Here is a 16,392-nt window from a genome sequence, read left to right on the forward strand (position 1 = left end):
CAGTATTGACTTTGGATATATGTCGTTTTGTTTATATGTTTCAAAAGTTTTCAAACATATAGGAAAAACTGAACGCTACTTATATCAACTTCTTTCTTCAATCGTATAAGATTTCAAAATTATAACATTCTAAAGAAAATTGAATAAAAAGTTAACATAAAATAATGCGGTATGATTGTAAATAATAGAACTACAATCAGGTATAAAAGCTTTCTTCATGCAAGATGTGGCATAATTAAAAAAAACTATAGACACTAAAAACAATAAACGAGATACAATAATTGAAGACGGCAACAAATGACATCAACTGAGTTTAAGAGTTACCGGTGTCTACTTGAGACATGATTATTTTGAATATCGATGGGTTAAACATGAACGCTCAACCATCCCCGTATCCTGGGTCGATGGTGTAACAGCACAACATAAGAACAAAGTATACTTTAGTAGGACTTGTATTATTGAGTTTGTGTATAAAAAAAATAACAGACCACTAAGCGACTAAACAAAATATCCGGTATCTCTTGCAAAAATTTCATTAAATATATTAAAACTTACCAATGGGTTTTGTTAAGATAAAACGAAATTAAGGCAAGGACATCAAAACGAGTTCAGACATTTCACGCATACATTGTTAATATATATTTTTGGAACCACCTTGGTGGTCTCGTGTTCGCCTCGGTGCGGTAGGTCGTGGATATAATTCCCGGTCTGGTAAAATCAAAGACTTAAAAATTGGAGTTATATCTGATTCTCCGCTGAAAACGCGGTTTTAATGAGCTAGTGCAAAGGCTGGTTGGCTCGGAGTCAGAATAATGTTTCCGGGTAGGGTGACAAGTCTTACTGTTGACTTCACATCGTCCTGAATATGCGGTGTAAGTTAAACATCTATCCATAATGATCATCATATATTTGAAGATTCGCGCCTTTTAAATTCTTTCATTGTTCACCTGTGACCAAATTGATATGTATGCGGAAGGTTAATTAACCAACCAAAGACTTTGTTATGACAAAACAAAACTAAAGGTATTTATGTTCAAAGACTGTGATTTTCATAAAGTTTGCATAGATTTAATAAGTGTAATAATTTAACCATTCATCTTTTTTAGCTATAGATATAAAGCTTATATCACATTCCGTCATTGAATTTTTTAAACATTTTATTTTTGTTTCGGTGCAATTGAAATGAAAGTAAAACGATATCTGAATTTACTTCATGATAATAATAACTAGTTTGATGTATCTCTTTTATAATTAGCATTGTGTTTTTATATTTTTCTCGTTTTTGGGAAGTTTTGTTAAATTTTGTAAAAATATATACAAACCACAGGAACATTAACCTATGCAGGTCTTTAAATACACATATCAGTCTTCAGTTTTAGTGTCATCTATATATGTAGTGGTTGCATGTACTTTCAATATTCTAGTTAACTAACAATTGTTTTAAGTTTGTTAAGAGACTATGTGGGAAGAATGACATCTTTCATTCGGACTCATACATATATTTTTGTTTTCATTTAAGGAAACGATGGCAAGTCGGGGAGATGACAAAGTACGTTAACATTAACCTTATGCGTGATAAAAATAATAAAATCTAAAACTTTAATAAATCGGAGAGAGAGAGAGAGAGAGAGAGAGAGACAAGGCAAGACAAGCCAATTTTATTCTTTAAAACCACTGTATACAATTGGCAGACTAACCAGGAAGACCTGCTAGTGAATTTATAACCTTTATTTCCATGTGTTGTTTGCATTGTAATAATTTACAAAACTTAATTACATTTACTCTGTTACAATAAGATGTATAAAAAAACAGTTTTCTTGAGTCCTCTAAGGATCTACAATTCAAAAGAAAGTGAAATTCGTCACCTTAATCTTGACATTGATATACATTATAATATCTTCTTTGTCTATCTAAACCTATCCATCTACCAGTTTCAATTGGTAATCTATGAATACCAGTTATAAATCTACAAAATATATCCCTATCTCTATTGGGTGATATATTTGAATATTTTCCGAATTCAAACTTATCCTTATATAATCTGTATGATAAGCCTTTTGACGAATTACATATATCTGAACGCCAGTTTTGTTGAAATTGGTCAAATAACTTTGTTTTAAACTATCATTTAGCAATTGTTTGCTAAAGTCAGTTTGTACTAACCAGATATTACTATGGCCACAAGTATCAAGAATATGTTTTATAAAAATAACCCATTCAGACGTTCAATTATTCTGTGAATATTTTAAAAACGTAAAGTTATACAAAATGTGTGACAATTTATTTTCTTTGCCGTGAACAATTCTAGACCAATAATTTACCACACGCAGTTTAATGTATACTGCCATGGGATACACACCAAGTTCATCGTATACCATAAAGTTTGGAGTCGACTTCTACAAGTACAGTAGAAGCTTGCAAAATTTCAAGGGTACTCTCTTTATAATATCTGAACCCCCAAATTTCATGCCCATAAAGTAAAATAGGCTTCAGTATCTGAGAGAGAGAGATAGATTTAGAGAGAGATGCATTCGTTGAAGAGAGAGCCACCCACAGAAAGAGAGAGAGAGAGTCATGGTAGAGATGCATGCAATGAAATATAAGAAAAGATAAGTTGCAAAACATATTCATTTCATTATTTTTAACATTATTTTGATTTGCTATAGAAAATATTACTTTATATAACCGAGATTAGAATCAATGCAATACTATAGCTGTCTTCGAAACATACAAAAAAAAACATACCATAACAAGAACTAAGAAACAAAAGCAAATAGTAACGTCAACATAGAATTTGTTTTTATTAGTTGATCGGAGAGGGACATGTGATAGTGGCTGCCATTGATTTCGGGACAACCTACTCTGGATTTGCATACTGCAAACATAGTGATTACAGAAACAATCCAGCAAACCCATCAATTTACTGTCACACTTGGAATGATGGAGCATCTCATATTAGAGAAAAAGCTCCAACTTGTGTTCTGTTTAAACCAGACGGAACATTTCACAGTTTTGGATTTGATGCAGTTAATTATTTCTATGATAATGCTGAAAAAACTGACTTTACACAATGGTACTACTTTGAACATTTCAAAATGATGCTATTCAGCGAAAAGGTAATATTATCTAGTTATGAAATGTCTATTTTAAAACATATAACACGTGTCATGATTAGCTAAAGTTACGCTTTTCACTGAGTTCACTCCAAATGAACTCCCTAAGAAGGCTTAAATTAAAATACTCGTGTTCAGGATTTCCCTACCAATACCTTATTTGGTATGCCTCTAAATGCATACCGTAATGTTTGATAGGATTTTTTGGTAGTGTATTTTGACAAATTACAGGAGGCCCCCATAAACTGAATGTAAAAACATGAGATAAATAATAATATCCTACCTACCTATTCATAAAGAAAACCCTACACAAACATATTATTTCCTTGGCCTTATAATGGGTCAATACAGATATCGGCTCGTTTAAAAAAAAATCAGTTAAAATCTCTATTTTTGAACTCTTCAAAGAAACTGATACGCACTTAATTATGAAAAAGCAAAATTTCAAAACATAGTAAAAACTTAATCTAGGTTGATGACCTATAGTTACGGAAATGTTTAACTGATGAAAATTTTTCGAAGACCTCATTGTGACTTTTGATTGAAAAACAGTAATAATTAAAGCTATGAGTATTTCGTGTGTACCAAGTGATTTCTGTTATCATGAGCTGATACACCGTATCCTTTCTTTAAAATGTTGTTATTAACTATATATTCGTATTAGTAACCATGTGACTAAATGAATGCACATAGGTACATGTACATCAGACAACAGTCAAAAGAAACATCATGAAAACAAACCGCATCAAATTAAGTAACAAATTGTTATAAAAAGTTGACTTATTCAAATATATTTGTCTAAACAGGACCAGTTAACTAAGAATACCTACTTAGAAGAATCGGTAATGATTGGAAATAAAGCTCGCAGGAAGAAAATGAAAGCCATGGATGTGTTTGCAGCCGTGATTGGTCATTTTAGAGATTTACTTTTAAATAAAAGAGCAAACGAAACTGATTCAACAGATGAATGTATACAGTGGGTAATTACTGTGCCAGCTATATGGGACCTAAAAGCAAGGACGTTCATGCGAGATGCCGCTGAAAAGGTAAATCAAATTTCAATGATAAGGGAATTTTATGTGCTAGTAATCAACTCATTTTAGAAAACCGACCTACACTTTCCATGAAATTTAGAACTTCTAAGGTTAATTAGAAAATACTTAACATGTCTTCTGCATATTATTTTGTGTGATTCTTTTGTGGATTGAATTTGTTTATTATTTTTGCGTTTGGTCTTTGTAAACATGGAGTTGTGGTGTGATTGCCATTTAAATAGCACAAACATAAGGCGAAGGAACAATGATGGGAACAACGTATGACTTTACAAAACGAAAGACGGGGTTATTATACGACCGCAAAAAAAATTGCGGTCGTATATTGGTATCACGTCGTCGTCGTCGTCGTCAGCGTCAGCGTCGTCCGAAGACATTTGGTTTTCCGGACAATAACTTTAGTAAATGTAAATAGAAATCTATGAAATTTAAACACAAGGTTTATAACCACAAAACGAAGGTTGGGATTGATTTTGGGGGTTATAGTCCTAACAGTTTAGGAATTAGGGGTCAAAAAGGGGCCCCAAATAAGCATTTTTCTAGTTTCCAGACAATAACTTGTGGAACGGTGTATGGATCTCTCTGAAATTATACCACAAGTTTCCATACCACAAAGGGATGGTTAGGATTGGCTTTGGGGGGTTATGGCTCAAACCGTTTAGGAATTAGGGACAAAAAAGGGGGGAAAAGAATGATTAATGATAAAAATGATTATGTATGTCATTTTCTATTTTAAGACTTTTATGATGTTTTTGAATGGGTAATTATGGTTCCAAACTCCATTGGAAATTTGAATTGAGATTATGACCATATCTTAAGGGAAAGATTTTTTTTTGGAAAAAAGGGGGGGTGAAAAAAATTGGTGGGGGGGGGGGGGGGGGTAAAAAGAAATTGTGAGGGGGGCAATTTTTTCTCAGATTTCAGAAATTAAAAACAAAATTTCTTTTTGGGGGGGGGTCAATTCGCACAAAAGCAAAAAATTGAATATAAATTCAAATCATATAACCAATTCTAAGTTCTTTGACTACAGTTATTCTGTGTCAGAAACCTATTATGTGTCAAATATTTAATTACAATCCAAATTCAGACCTGTATCAAGCGCGAATATTGTGTCCCATTTTTGCCCCAACTGTTCAGGGTTGGACCTCTGCGGTCGTTTCCAGCTGCGCTCGGCAAAGCAATTCATTCCTTTAAAGTGTAATACAATATATCCTTTTTAGGTTGGTATACCAAACAATCAACTTACACTTGCTTTAGAACCAGAGGTTGCATCAATCCACTGTAGGCGAGTTCCAGTTAGTGTCCAAACTCTTAACGATGGAAAGAAAATAATTGCTGCGATGACACTTGGGTCAAAATATATTGTCCTGGATCAAGGCGGTTAGTATTATTTAAAACTATATTATTCATTCATTCATTTATATATCAAATGACTTATCGTATCTATTGCAAACTACTTTATTAATCAGAAGTACTCAATATGATTTTATAATACGATATATGAAATATAAAACAATAGTGAAACATTCAACCCTCTGTGTTGTATTTGTATTGCTATAGCATAGCAAAGTGGACAAGCACATAAGATATTTATTCTTGTGTTCTACTTGTCTTCCACATTCATATCGTAAAACATGCGTGCGAAAACACATTCAATTTATAAATTATGATACGAAATGGTCAGAATTATAAAATATCAAAGTGTAAAGGAAAACGAAGTGTTTATACTAAGATATGACGACATCCCTATGCACACTTGATAGAACAACTGAACTCAACGCAAAGAAACAGTAATAACTGTTCTAGGTCTCTGACACACACCGAGGCCTTAAAGCTTAACTATAATGTTCAGATATTCCGGACAACCATGTCGTAAAATATTTGTTAGATACCTTTACAGGAAATAATTCAGATGGACTTCTTTGTCCAAGGTTTAGGGGTGGGTTGGTGCCTTCAAACGAGTTCAACTCCGCCATATTCTGTATGTGCCTGTCTCAAGTCAGGAGCCTGTGATTCAGTGGTTGTCGTTTGCTGCTGTGTAACATATTTGTTTTTCGTTCCTAATTTTGTATATACATTAGGCCGTTAGTTTTCTCGTTTTAATTGTATAATATTTTCATTTCGGGGCCTTTTATGGCTGACTATGCGGTATGGCCTTTGATCATTGTTTAAGGCCGTACGGGGAGTAGTATAGTTGTTGATTCCGGTGTCAGTTGGATTCTTGTAAAGAGTTTTCTCATTGGCAATCATACCACATCTTCTCATTTTTATATTAATAACAATTTAAGAAATATACAGACAGAAAGAGAGAAAAATTAAAATCATATTTCATAACAGAAGTTATCTTAGTCTTTATCGAAAAAAAAACATGTGTTCGATGGGTTACGTTTCGTTTCACCTAGTTTCGTTTTTTTTTCAGGTCTGATTGCGAGTCGATGAGTTTAATTTCTGCACCATTTCTCATACGTTTCTGACTTATTTGGCAGTTATTCGGAAAAAGATTTTTTACTTAATACAGAAACTGTTCTGGGTAAAGGGGGTTTCAAATAGACAAATAATTGGGTTGTTGGTAATATATATAATTCTATTTTTCTTGTAAATGTTTTCAGGTGGAACAACTGATATTGCTGTTCACGAGGTTACAGGCGTGGACACTCTTAAGGAAATACACCAAGCGTGCGGCGGTCATTGGGGAGGTTTCACCGTTAATGAAGCATTTTACAGATTCTTGATAGATGTGTTCGGAGAAAATGTTGTCGACAAGATAAAGCAAGAAAAACCTTCGGCCTATTACAAATTGTTGCACAATTTCGAAGACATGAAGAAATGTTTTGATGAAGAAAAGCTTAAAGATCCTGAAAGGAAATCGAAAGTTATTATACCAGTAGAATGGATTGAATATTTTGAAAATTCAAACACAGTTAATTTGAAGGAATCAGTCAAAAAGTCTAATTTCAAGGGAAGGGTGACAATTCAAAATGATAAACTGAAAATCAAGAATAGTTTACTAAGAACATTTTTTGATTATGCGATCGAAAGTATCATAGCTGAGCTGAATAAATTGGCACAGAAGGAGGAGCTATGGGACGTGAAGACTTTATTAGTAGTCGGTGGCCATGCAGAATCACCTGTTTTGATAAACGCGTTGTATGAAAACTTCCCAAATCTCGACATTGTAGTACCGAAACAGCCATCTCTTGCTATTCTAAGGGGGGCTGTCCTTTATGGGTTTGAACCGGAAACGATAACAAGTCGTGTGATGCAATATACATATGGAATTGCTATGCAAAGGCCTTTTATACCTGGAGTAGATCCTGATTCAAAGAAAAAAAGTTTGGTTAACGGATTAGTTGACAATGTATTTGATAAACACACCGAACGTGGACAAACGGTTAATGCCGGTGAATTTCTCAAGGAGCACGAGTACGTGCCAGTAAGACAGGACCAGGTTGCAGTTCATTTTGAGTTTTATGCAACACAGCATAAAAATCCAAAATATGTTACAGATGAGGGATGTAGCTGCATAGGTATATTGTATTTTAAACTCTCTGGTGGAATGAAAAGTAACAAGGCAATGAATTTGAAAATTAATCCTAGCGGAACACAAATCATTGCTGTTGTAACTGAAAAAGACACCGGAAAAGAAAGCGAGGGCTTCTTTTGTTTACTTGACTAATTATAAAAATCTCGCATGCACGAAGGGAAACTGACACACACAAGTAGTTTATTTTTTATACACATTCATTAGTAACTTAAAATACGACTTCAGCTGAAAAAAATATTTACGCGTCTAACAAATGTGATCTATTTCAAATGTATAAATTCTTGAATATTTATATTTTTTTTCCTTTTATATAAAAAAATTATGTTCGTTGTTGCCTTATTTCCAACTTGGGATGAAGAGGGAAAGTAAGTAAGAGAAGTATTTATTTAGCGTTTGTATTAATCATTTAATAAGTCATTGCAATTTAGTATGCAGTTCTATAATCATTAGCATATCTCAATTTTTACATCGGGATGACCGTGAGGGCATTCAGATGTATTGTTGCCGACAAGATTTCTACTTACATAACTTTCGTGTTTGACTGGTAACCGATCTATAAATACGCGGACATTATCGAGTGCAAAATAACATTCCTTATCGCTTGTTATAAATTCATTTCTTAAATGAATACTCGTAAAATATTTTTGTTTAGAACATAAATTAATAATATGAAAATGTTTTGTCGTTAGAAATATATATATAAGTAAAAAATCATTGATAATATCTATGCACACGTACAGAAAAATTGTGTTAACGCATGCGGAAGAATATCTCAAGAATGTTTTACGGGAAAATATGAATGCCTGCTCAAATCCAATCTATTAGAAAAATCATATTATTACAGAAGAGTGTCCACCATGCACTTGCACTGCACTATTATTAGAATAGTAAAATAGAATGATATACAAATGATTGAAAATTATATTTTATACATGTAACTGTTATATACAAACATTAATATAATATATAACAACAAACCAGAGTATACTGATTTGTATCACTACAATATAATAGTTATTACGGTGACGTTGAATTCCCTGTCATTTATTCATTATCCACGCACGAACTTGTCTCAGAAAAAAATATATTTCTGTACATTAACCTCACTTTCAGGTATACAGATGTTATTTTTTTTTTCTGAGACAAGTGCTTGTGACCATCCACAAGAACTTGCGGTCATCCGATGTTCAGTACTTCAGTACTTTGATTAAATTATAGTATTATTCCAGTATTCGGCAGCACCTGCATATGGATTATATATCTTTCAGTAGAAACGATGTTATTGGACTGGAGTTCCTTTTCCTGATAACTTGATAAAAGGTTTCTACTAGGTAAAATGGAAGATATTGAGCCAATGTTTATAGTCGAGGTTTTTTGAACGATTGATGAACGCCATCATGGTTTGGCCGACCATTTTGAAATGCCTGTGTTACAAATGACCCCCTGATTTGATTAAGCCAAACTTCCGTCCTCTTTTCTCAGAGTTTCGTCATCTTTTCACAAGAGTTCCATCCTCTTTCGCATAGTTCCGTCCTCTTTCTCAGAGTTCCGTCATCTTTCTCAGAGTTCCGTCATCTTTTCACAAGAGTTCCGTCCTCTTTTCTCTTTGCTCCGAGTGTGATACCACCGAGTGTAAACCGATTGATTCCTTGTAACGATAAATATGACAGGTGCCAGTAGTTGAACTGCATTTCCATCCACTTTAATTTTCAAGTTCATGTTACATCTGCTTTTGATAGTTTTTATATATATTATATCTTTAATGTTTGTGCTATTTCTGAACGTTATGAATAAAGATTAGAGAATTTAATGATAAGATTTACTATACTTGAAGGTCTGGGGTCGGTTTCACAAAAAAACTTACGACTAAGATTGATCGTTAGTATACTGAAATGTTCATGACTTACGACCAATCTTAGTCGTAAGTTTTTTTGTGAAACCGACTCCTGGACAATAAATTACAGTTACATAATGTCTGGTGATGACTCATCAATAGATTGTCACTCGCGGATACGCCGGTTAAATAAATTACTAAAAATGGAAGAAAACCCGCATATTTTACCCTAGATGGTATCTCTATTTAAGTATAGACTGTATAAATTATAAGTGAAATACAGAAAGTTAAATTAATCAAAATTTATCTGCAGATGCTTTTTCTTGACCATAAAGAAATTTCCATCAAAGTTGCATAAATTCCATGAAGGTTGACAGAGTTAGTTATGTCTGAAAAACTTCAAACCAGGACAATCTATTTTTTCTTTTGGTTATTGCATTTTTATTGCAATCCCCCCCCCCCCCTACTACCATCGATTTCTATTCATCCACTATTTGAAGAGTCTTTTGTATCACCTGCAACAGTACGAAGTCCATTTATCAGTAAAATACGAAAAATTGGGAATTTGTTTTCACTTTTAATTTTGCGCTGGATGCCATCTCTTGATCGGGATGAAGCTTTTTTGTTAAGGTTTCGTAAAATTCCATTAATTAAAGTTTGATTAAACGTTTTTGAAGTCTAAAATATAACCACAAACTATACCTAAATGTTAACGACATGACGAAGACAGAAGACGGAATGAAAGCTTGCTTTGCTCGCCTTTACGACTTTTGTCGTATGCGCGACAAAAAGGCGTATGCAGTTGTTTCATCCACTGCTTAAAAAAAAATTGTTTTTTGGTTGTTTTTTTGTTATCAATATTATTGTTATTTCTACTATTATTATTTATTCATTTGTTTAATTCTGTTTATGTTTGGGTTTTTTTCAAAAATTAAATCACATTTCCAACACTTGTACTGAGTATGTATAAAAAAAATCTTTTTTATGTTTATTTTTATACTAAAATTTGAGTGAGTGAATAAAACTGTAAGAACAGGATCTTCAAATGAAAATGCTTTACAATTGGCCATCGTTTACTAATAACAAGAATACACGTGTTGTCGTTTTAAACATACCCCACTCATAATTTAAAGTATCGGAAACCAGGAAGGAGGCGTCTGTCAGATCCGAAGATTGTACACATGATACAACCCATCACTGTTCAGCTGCTGGCTTAATATGAAGTAATTCTGTTGAATGTTATTTGAGAAATATGTGGCAGAAAAGTTTAAGTTCATTTAATATCTTGATAATTCAAAGTATTCGCCAACAGATAGTAGATATCTGATAGAACCCTAAAATAAAGGCTCACACATTACAACTGTCAAGCTGTTGATCAAATATGAAATCATTGAGTTAAGTAGTTTGTGAGAAAAATGTGACCATAATATTTGTTGGTTGCATGGAAGGACGGACAGACGGACACGGTAATTGCAATATAGTCCCAACAACTAGAATGGAAGTATATAGTTATCAAAGGTACCAGACTTATAATTTGATACGCCTGACGCGCGTTTCGTCTACATAAGACTCATCAGTGACGCTCAGATCAAAATAGTTAGAAAGCCAAAACAAGTATAAAGTTGAAGAGCATTTGAGGACTCAAAATTCCAAAAAGTTGTGCCAAATACGGCTAAGGTAATCTTTGCATGGGATAAGAAAATCCTGGTATTTCGAATAATTCATACTTTTGCAAACAGTAAATTTATAAAAATGGCCATATAATTGATATTCATGTCAACACATATGTATAATATGTATAATATTATTTTGGTAACTATCAGAGTTGACCAGATAAATGCATGATTATAATACACATTTTGTTCAGCTTATTTGAATGTAGTATCACCTTAAATTAGATAAGCGATATAGGAACAAAAACTGACCTTGCTTGTAAAGTTGTATAATTTCGTTCCACTTTTCGTCGAGTAATTTGCTGCAAGGAAATCAATATGACGAGTAAAACACAAAATTGTTTACTGATTATCTTATGCTAGAGAGATATCAATATCAAAGTAATGAGTAAACAAATGACTGCAATAAAATAAGGAAATGCAGCGTGTCAAGAGTTCATCCGGGGATAATAAAGAGGTTTGGGTTTTAAAAAGTATTTTAACCTACGTTCACAATGTTCAAGATATAAAACAATCAGTTTTTGGAGAGGGTTTTACCAATATGTATGATGTAATTCATTTCGCAACAAATGACCGAACATTACTGATTTGCTCCAATAAAATACTAGTTTATGAATGTTAATGACTTAAAGTTCTGCTTAACTACTTTATTCAGTATTGTTACCAGTCTACTGTGAGCAGACGGCACATGTCAACTCTCGCCCTTTTACCTAAGGGGAACATTTCAAAGTAGCACATTCCCCAACTTCAACTGGATACAAAACAGCTTCGTTATCATTTCTATCTCCACCGGGTACTGATTCCAAATTTTCATCTGCACAAATATACTCAGTTGAAGTTCGTCCTGTTTCACTGGCCTGTGCAACTAAATATCCAGAAAATTCTTTGTGCCAATCGGTGTGTCATTCTTCCCGGAACCATGAGGACAGCTGATCTCCCGAATGTTTTGCAAACCGCACATGGCATATTTTTTGCATCCGACGAACTTCCAAATGCCTGGTTGTTGTCTAAAATGTCCATTTCTACTCCAAAAATTCTTGAAGTCCCCCTATTCAAACCGTTAGCATACCTTTTTCATTCGGGGACTTTCGGGAGACATAGAATATTAGAACCATCTCCGCCACTCGCATAATGTTTCCCCGCCGTAAAACCTGAAAATATAAATTCATTAGACAAATCGTTTGAAAATATATTGATTTTAACTTTGAATTAAAAGAATCTCGAGATAAGATCATATGTATATCATACACGAAGATAAAAAAAAACAGCAATTGCGAAATGCCTTCTTTATTCGTCTGTTTTACATATCTTCCATTAGAATCTGTTGCTTTAAAGTCATAATCTGATTAATTTGTGTTATTTATTGAACCACTTTGATACGTTTTGAGTTGACGACGTTTGTTTTTATTAATCTATGTCCCAGCTTAAGTTTTCTATACATTATCGACTCCACCCTAGAAGGTTGACATTTTTTCAAAATACATTATGTATATGTAGCTCATCTGTCTCTGGTAGAGGTAAATTTGAAAATGCAGTTTTACTTGAATTCTATGTTTAGTGTTATTGTTGCCATGACTTTTCATGACCAGCAGTAAAACTCGTGCTCACTAAATTACCGTTGAATATGTGGAATATGTTAATACGTAGCCATGTCCGATCTAATTTTGGGGACAACTCGTGAAGCATGAATGTCACGTCCATGCGTGTAAAGTAACCCTTGTCCTTTTACAGAAATTAGAGAAATTCGACCACAAAGTGTAACGTGAAAGCAACGTTTTTTTCATTTTCTAAAAATCTTTTATTGAAATTTGGGAACTTGACATATCTTTTACTGGGTGTAGGGTACTACCTTTGGTAGAACCCTACAGGTAGTCAAATATAAGACGTTTTTAATACGGAGACAGAGAAACTGGAGTGGGTCGAATTTGGCGCTCAATGTTGTGAGAGTTACATCATAGACGGTGTGACGTCAACGTGGGTCATTTGCATAGCTAGGTCAGTAGTCCCATTTAGACAATGTGGCAGCCAAGTGATGCATTTACTAAAATGGGTGCAAATGATCGACAAAATAAGATAACATCGTTAGTGGATTAAATATTCAATTACAGACATCATGAATAATCTACAGAATTCTATATTTCACAAAGAACAACCATGGAACTAAGGAAAACGTGCGTGACGTTCCCCGGGGTAATGGATAGCAACGTCCGGGTATATGGGTTAGCAACACCCAGGGGCTATGGGTTTTGTAACGACGTGCGTTATCCAATCAAAATCCTAGAAATATTCTAAGCCGGGGATAATTATTTATAGTGTGGTAAGACAAAATGGTTTCACAATCCAATTATATTTCGTTTTGTTTTTTTTCCAATGAGAAATAACATGATAATGTCACATAAAATGATGACGCTTGCCACAATTTTTTTAAACGTTCTCAAGGAACCTTGATCTTTTTTTTCGTGACGTGAAGCACATATGAAAATGTCTGTAAGCAATTCACCACTTATATCTGTATAATTTGATAAATTAACACAGCTTAAATTTTAATTTTTTTCCAAACATGTAAAAAGTAAAATCACAAAAATACCGAACTCCGAGTAAAATTCCAAATGGAAAGTCCCCAACCAAATGGCAAAATCAAAAGCTCAAACAAATCGAACGAATGGATAACAACTGTCATATTCCTGACTTGGTACAGGCATTTTCGTATGTAGAAAATGGAGGATTAAACCTATAAAATATAATATATTTTGAATTTTTTGGTGAAATGAAAAGTAACAAGACAATTGAATTGAAAATTAATCCTAGCGGAGCACAAATCATTGCTGTTGTAACTGAAAAAGATACAGGAAAAGAAAGCAAGGGATAGTTTTGTTTACTTGACTAACTATAAAAATCTCGTGAGAAGGAAAAGTGACTTACATAAGAACAGTTTTTTTTCACATTCATTAGTCCCTTTTTAAGATTGCAGAAGGAAAGGCTTCCTGAAACATTATTTACGCGTCTAACAAATGTGATCTATTTGAAATGTATAAATTCTTGAATATTTATTTATATTTTCTTCCTTTTATATTTAAAAAAAAGATAATTGTGTTTGATGTGGACTTATTTCCAACTGGGGACGAAGAGGGAAAGTAAATAAGAGAAGTATTTATGTAGCGTTTGTATTAATAATTTAATAAGTCATTGCTATTTAGTATGCAGTATTATAATCATTAGCACATATCAATTTTTAAATTATAGTATTATTCCAGTATTCGGCAGCACCTGCATATGGATTATATATCTTCAAGTAGAAACGATGTTATTGGACTGGAGTTCCCTTTCCTGATAACTTGATAAAAGGTTTCTGAAGATATTGAGCCAATGTGTATAGTTGAGGTCTCTTTGAAAGATTGATGAACATCATCATGATTTGGCCGCCCATTTTGAAATTCCTGTGGTACATATGACCATTGATTTGATTAAGCAACACTTCCGTCCTCTTTTCGCAGAGTTCCGTCATCTTTTCTCAGAGTGTGACACTACAGAGTGCAAACCGATTGTTTCCTTGTGACGAGAAACATGACAGGTGCCAGTTGTTGAACTGCATATCCATCCACTTGACCTTTAATTTTAAAGTTCATGAGGCATCTGCTTTTGGTATCCTATATTTGTTTTTAAATACCTGTGCTATTTCTTTATGTTTGGAACAAAAGATTAGATAATTTATTAATTAGTTTGGTTTTAACTAGAGGGTCTAGACAAGAAATTACTGTTAACTAACGACTGACTGCTGATGATGACTTATCAACAGATTGTCAGTCGTTGATTGTCTGACCCTTCTAGAACATCTGAGTTTTTAGAATTTTTTTTAACCATTATCTGTTCTTTGTTTTGTTTTTGTTTTTTTTTGTGGGGGAAGGGGCATGGACTTATTTTACCGTTCGTATTTTTCTTTGGGTTATGATGTTGTCTCTTTCTTCTGCTTGTGTTTTTTTATTACAGGACCCAACTGTTATTTCTTTTCTATATGAAGTGTTTCTTTTGTATTGTTTTAGCTTATAGCTCTTTTAACGTTTAGTGCTTTCGAATTTCTTCGAAAGTTTACAAAAATTTTTTTTTATTATTATTGTCATAAATACTACTATTACTTTTCTATTATTTGTTTTACTAAGGTTAATTTCGTGTTCATATTTTATTTTTATCTAATTGAATCACATATCCGGAACTACTTGTACTGACGTATGTATAAAACTTTATAAATCTATAATTTATAAACTGAATTTTTGAGTGAACTAAGAAAACTGTAGGATATTCAAATGAGAATGATCAACAATACACATGTTGTCGTGCTTACCATACACCCACTCATAATTTAAAGTAACGGTAACTAGGAAGTACGCGTCTGACAGATCAAACAATTGTACACGTGAAACAACGCATCACTATTGAGTAGCTGACCAAATATGGATCATTCTGTTTAATGGTATTGTAGAAATGTGTGGCGAAAATTGTTAAGATCATTCAACATCTTGAACATTGAAAGTATCAGTTAACAGAAGGTAGGTATCTGACAGAACCAAAAAAAAAGCTCGCGCATTAAAATTGTCAAGATATTAATCAAATATGAAATCATTCTGTCAATTAGTTTGGGAGAAAAATTAACGAAAATATTTGTTGGAAGAACAGACGGACAAGGTGATTGCAATGTAGTCCCCGCTCTTAGAAAGGGGTATAATCTTGTTCTTGTAGCTATCAGAGTTGACTAGATAAATGCATGATCAGAATACCGATTTTATTCAGCTTGTTTGAATGTAGGATCACCTTAACTTAGATAACGAAAGAGGGAAAAAGACTGCCATTGGTTGTAAAGTTATTTAATTTCGTTCCCCTTTTCGACAAGCAGCAGTGATTTTCTGCATGGAAAGCAAAATTGTTCGTTGATTAATTTTATGCTTTATACTCGTATTTGGTAAAAAGTTTGTGAAAGCTAGGGAGATCTTCACTATTGAAATAATAAGTAAAAAAATACTGAAATAACATTAGGAAATGCAGTGCGCCAATAGTTCATCTGGGGAAGCTTTAGAGGTTTAGGTTTTAGCAATTTTTTTAAATCGTATTGACTGCAATGATCAAGCTCAACACATTTGCTCCAAGAAAATAATACTAGCTTATAAATACTGATAAATAAAAG

At 33.3% G+C, this 16,392-nt stretch overlaps 1 protein-coding gene across 1 annotated transcript; it reads left to right on the forward strand.

Moving 5' to 3' along the window:
* Nucleotides 1–940: 940 nt before the first annotated feature.
* LOC127716611 (heat shock 70 kDa protein 12A-like) lies at nucleotides 941–8,038 on the forward strand. Its single transcript, XM_052222855.1, has 6 exons — nucleotides 941–1,023; nucleotides 1,520–1,549; nucleotides 2,808–3,116; nucleotides 3,920–4,159; nucleotides 5,386–5,545; nucleotides 6,775–8,038. The coding sequence occupies exons 2-6, from the start codon at nucleotides 1,526–1,528 to the stop codon at nucleotides 7,839–7,841; spliced, it is 1,800 nt and encodes a 599-aa protein (XP_052078815.1). The 5' UTR covers nucleotides 941–1,023; nucleotides 1,520–1,525; the 3' UTR covers nucleotides 7,842–8,038.
* Nucleotides 8,039–16,392: the final 8,354 nt, after the last annotated feature.

The sequence above is a fragment of the Mytilus californianus genome, unplaced genomic scaffold (assembly GCF_021869535.1).
Source record: "Mytilus californianus isolate M0D057914Y unplaced genomic scaffold, xbMytCali1.0.p SCAF_9, whole genome shotgun sequence".
NCBI lineage: Eukaryota > Metazoa > Mollusca > Bivalvia > Mytilida > Mytilidae > Mytilus > Mytilus californianus.

What these genes read in the sequence shown, in the direction of transcription:
- LOC127716611 (XM_052222855.1), top strand. Translation starts at nt 1,526, where the DNA reads ATGGCAAGTCGGGGAGATGACAAA. An exon ending in TGCGAGATGCCGCTGAAAAG is followed by an intron (nt 4,160 to 5,385) that starts GTAAATCAAATT and finishes TATCCTTTTTAG; the next exon opens with GTTGGTATACCAAACAATCA. An exon ending in TATTGTCCTGGATCAAGGCG is followed by an intron (nt 5,546 to 6,774) that starts GTTAGTATTATT and finishes AAATGTTTTCAG; the next exon opens with GTGGAACAACTGATATTGCT.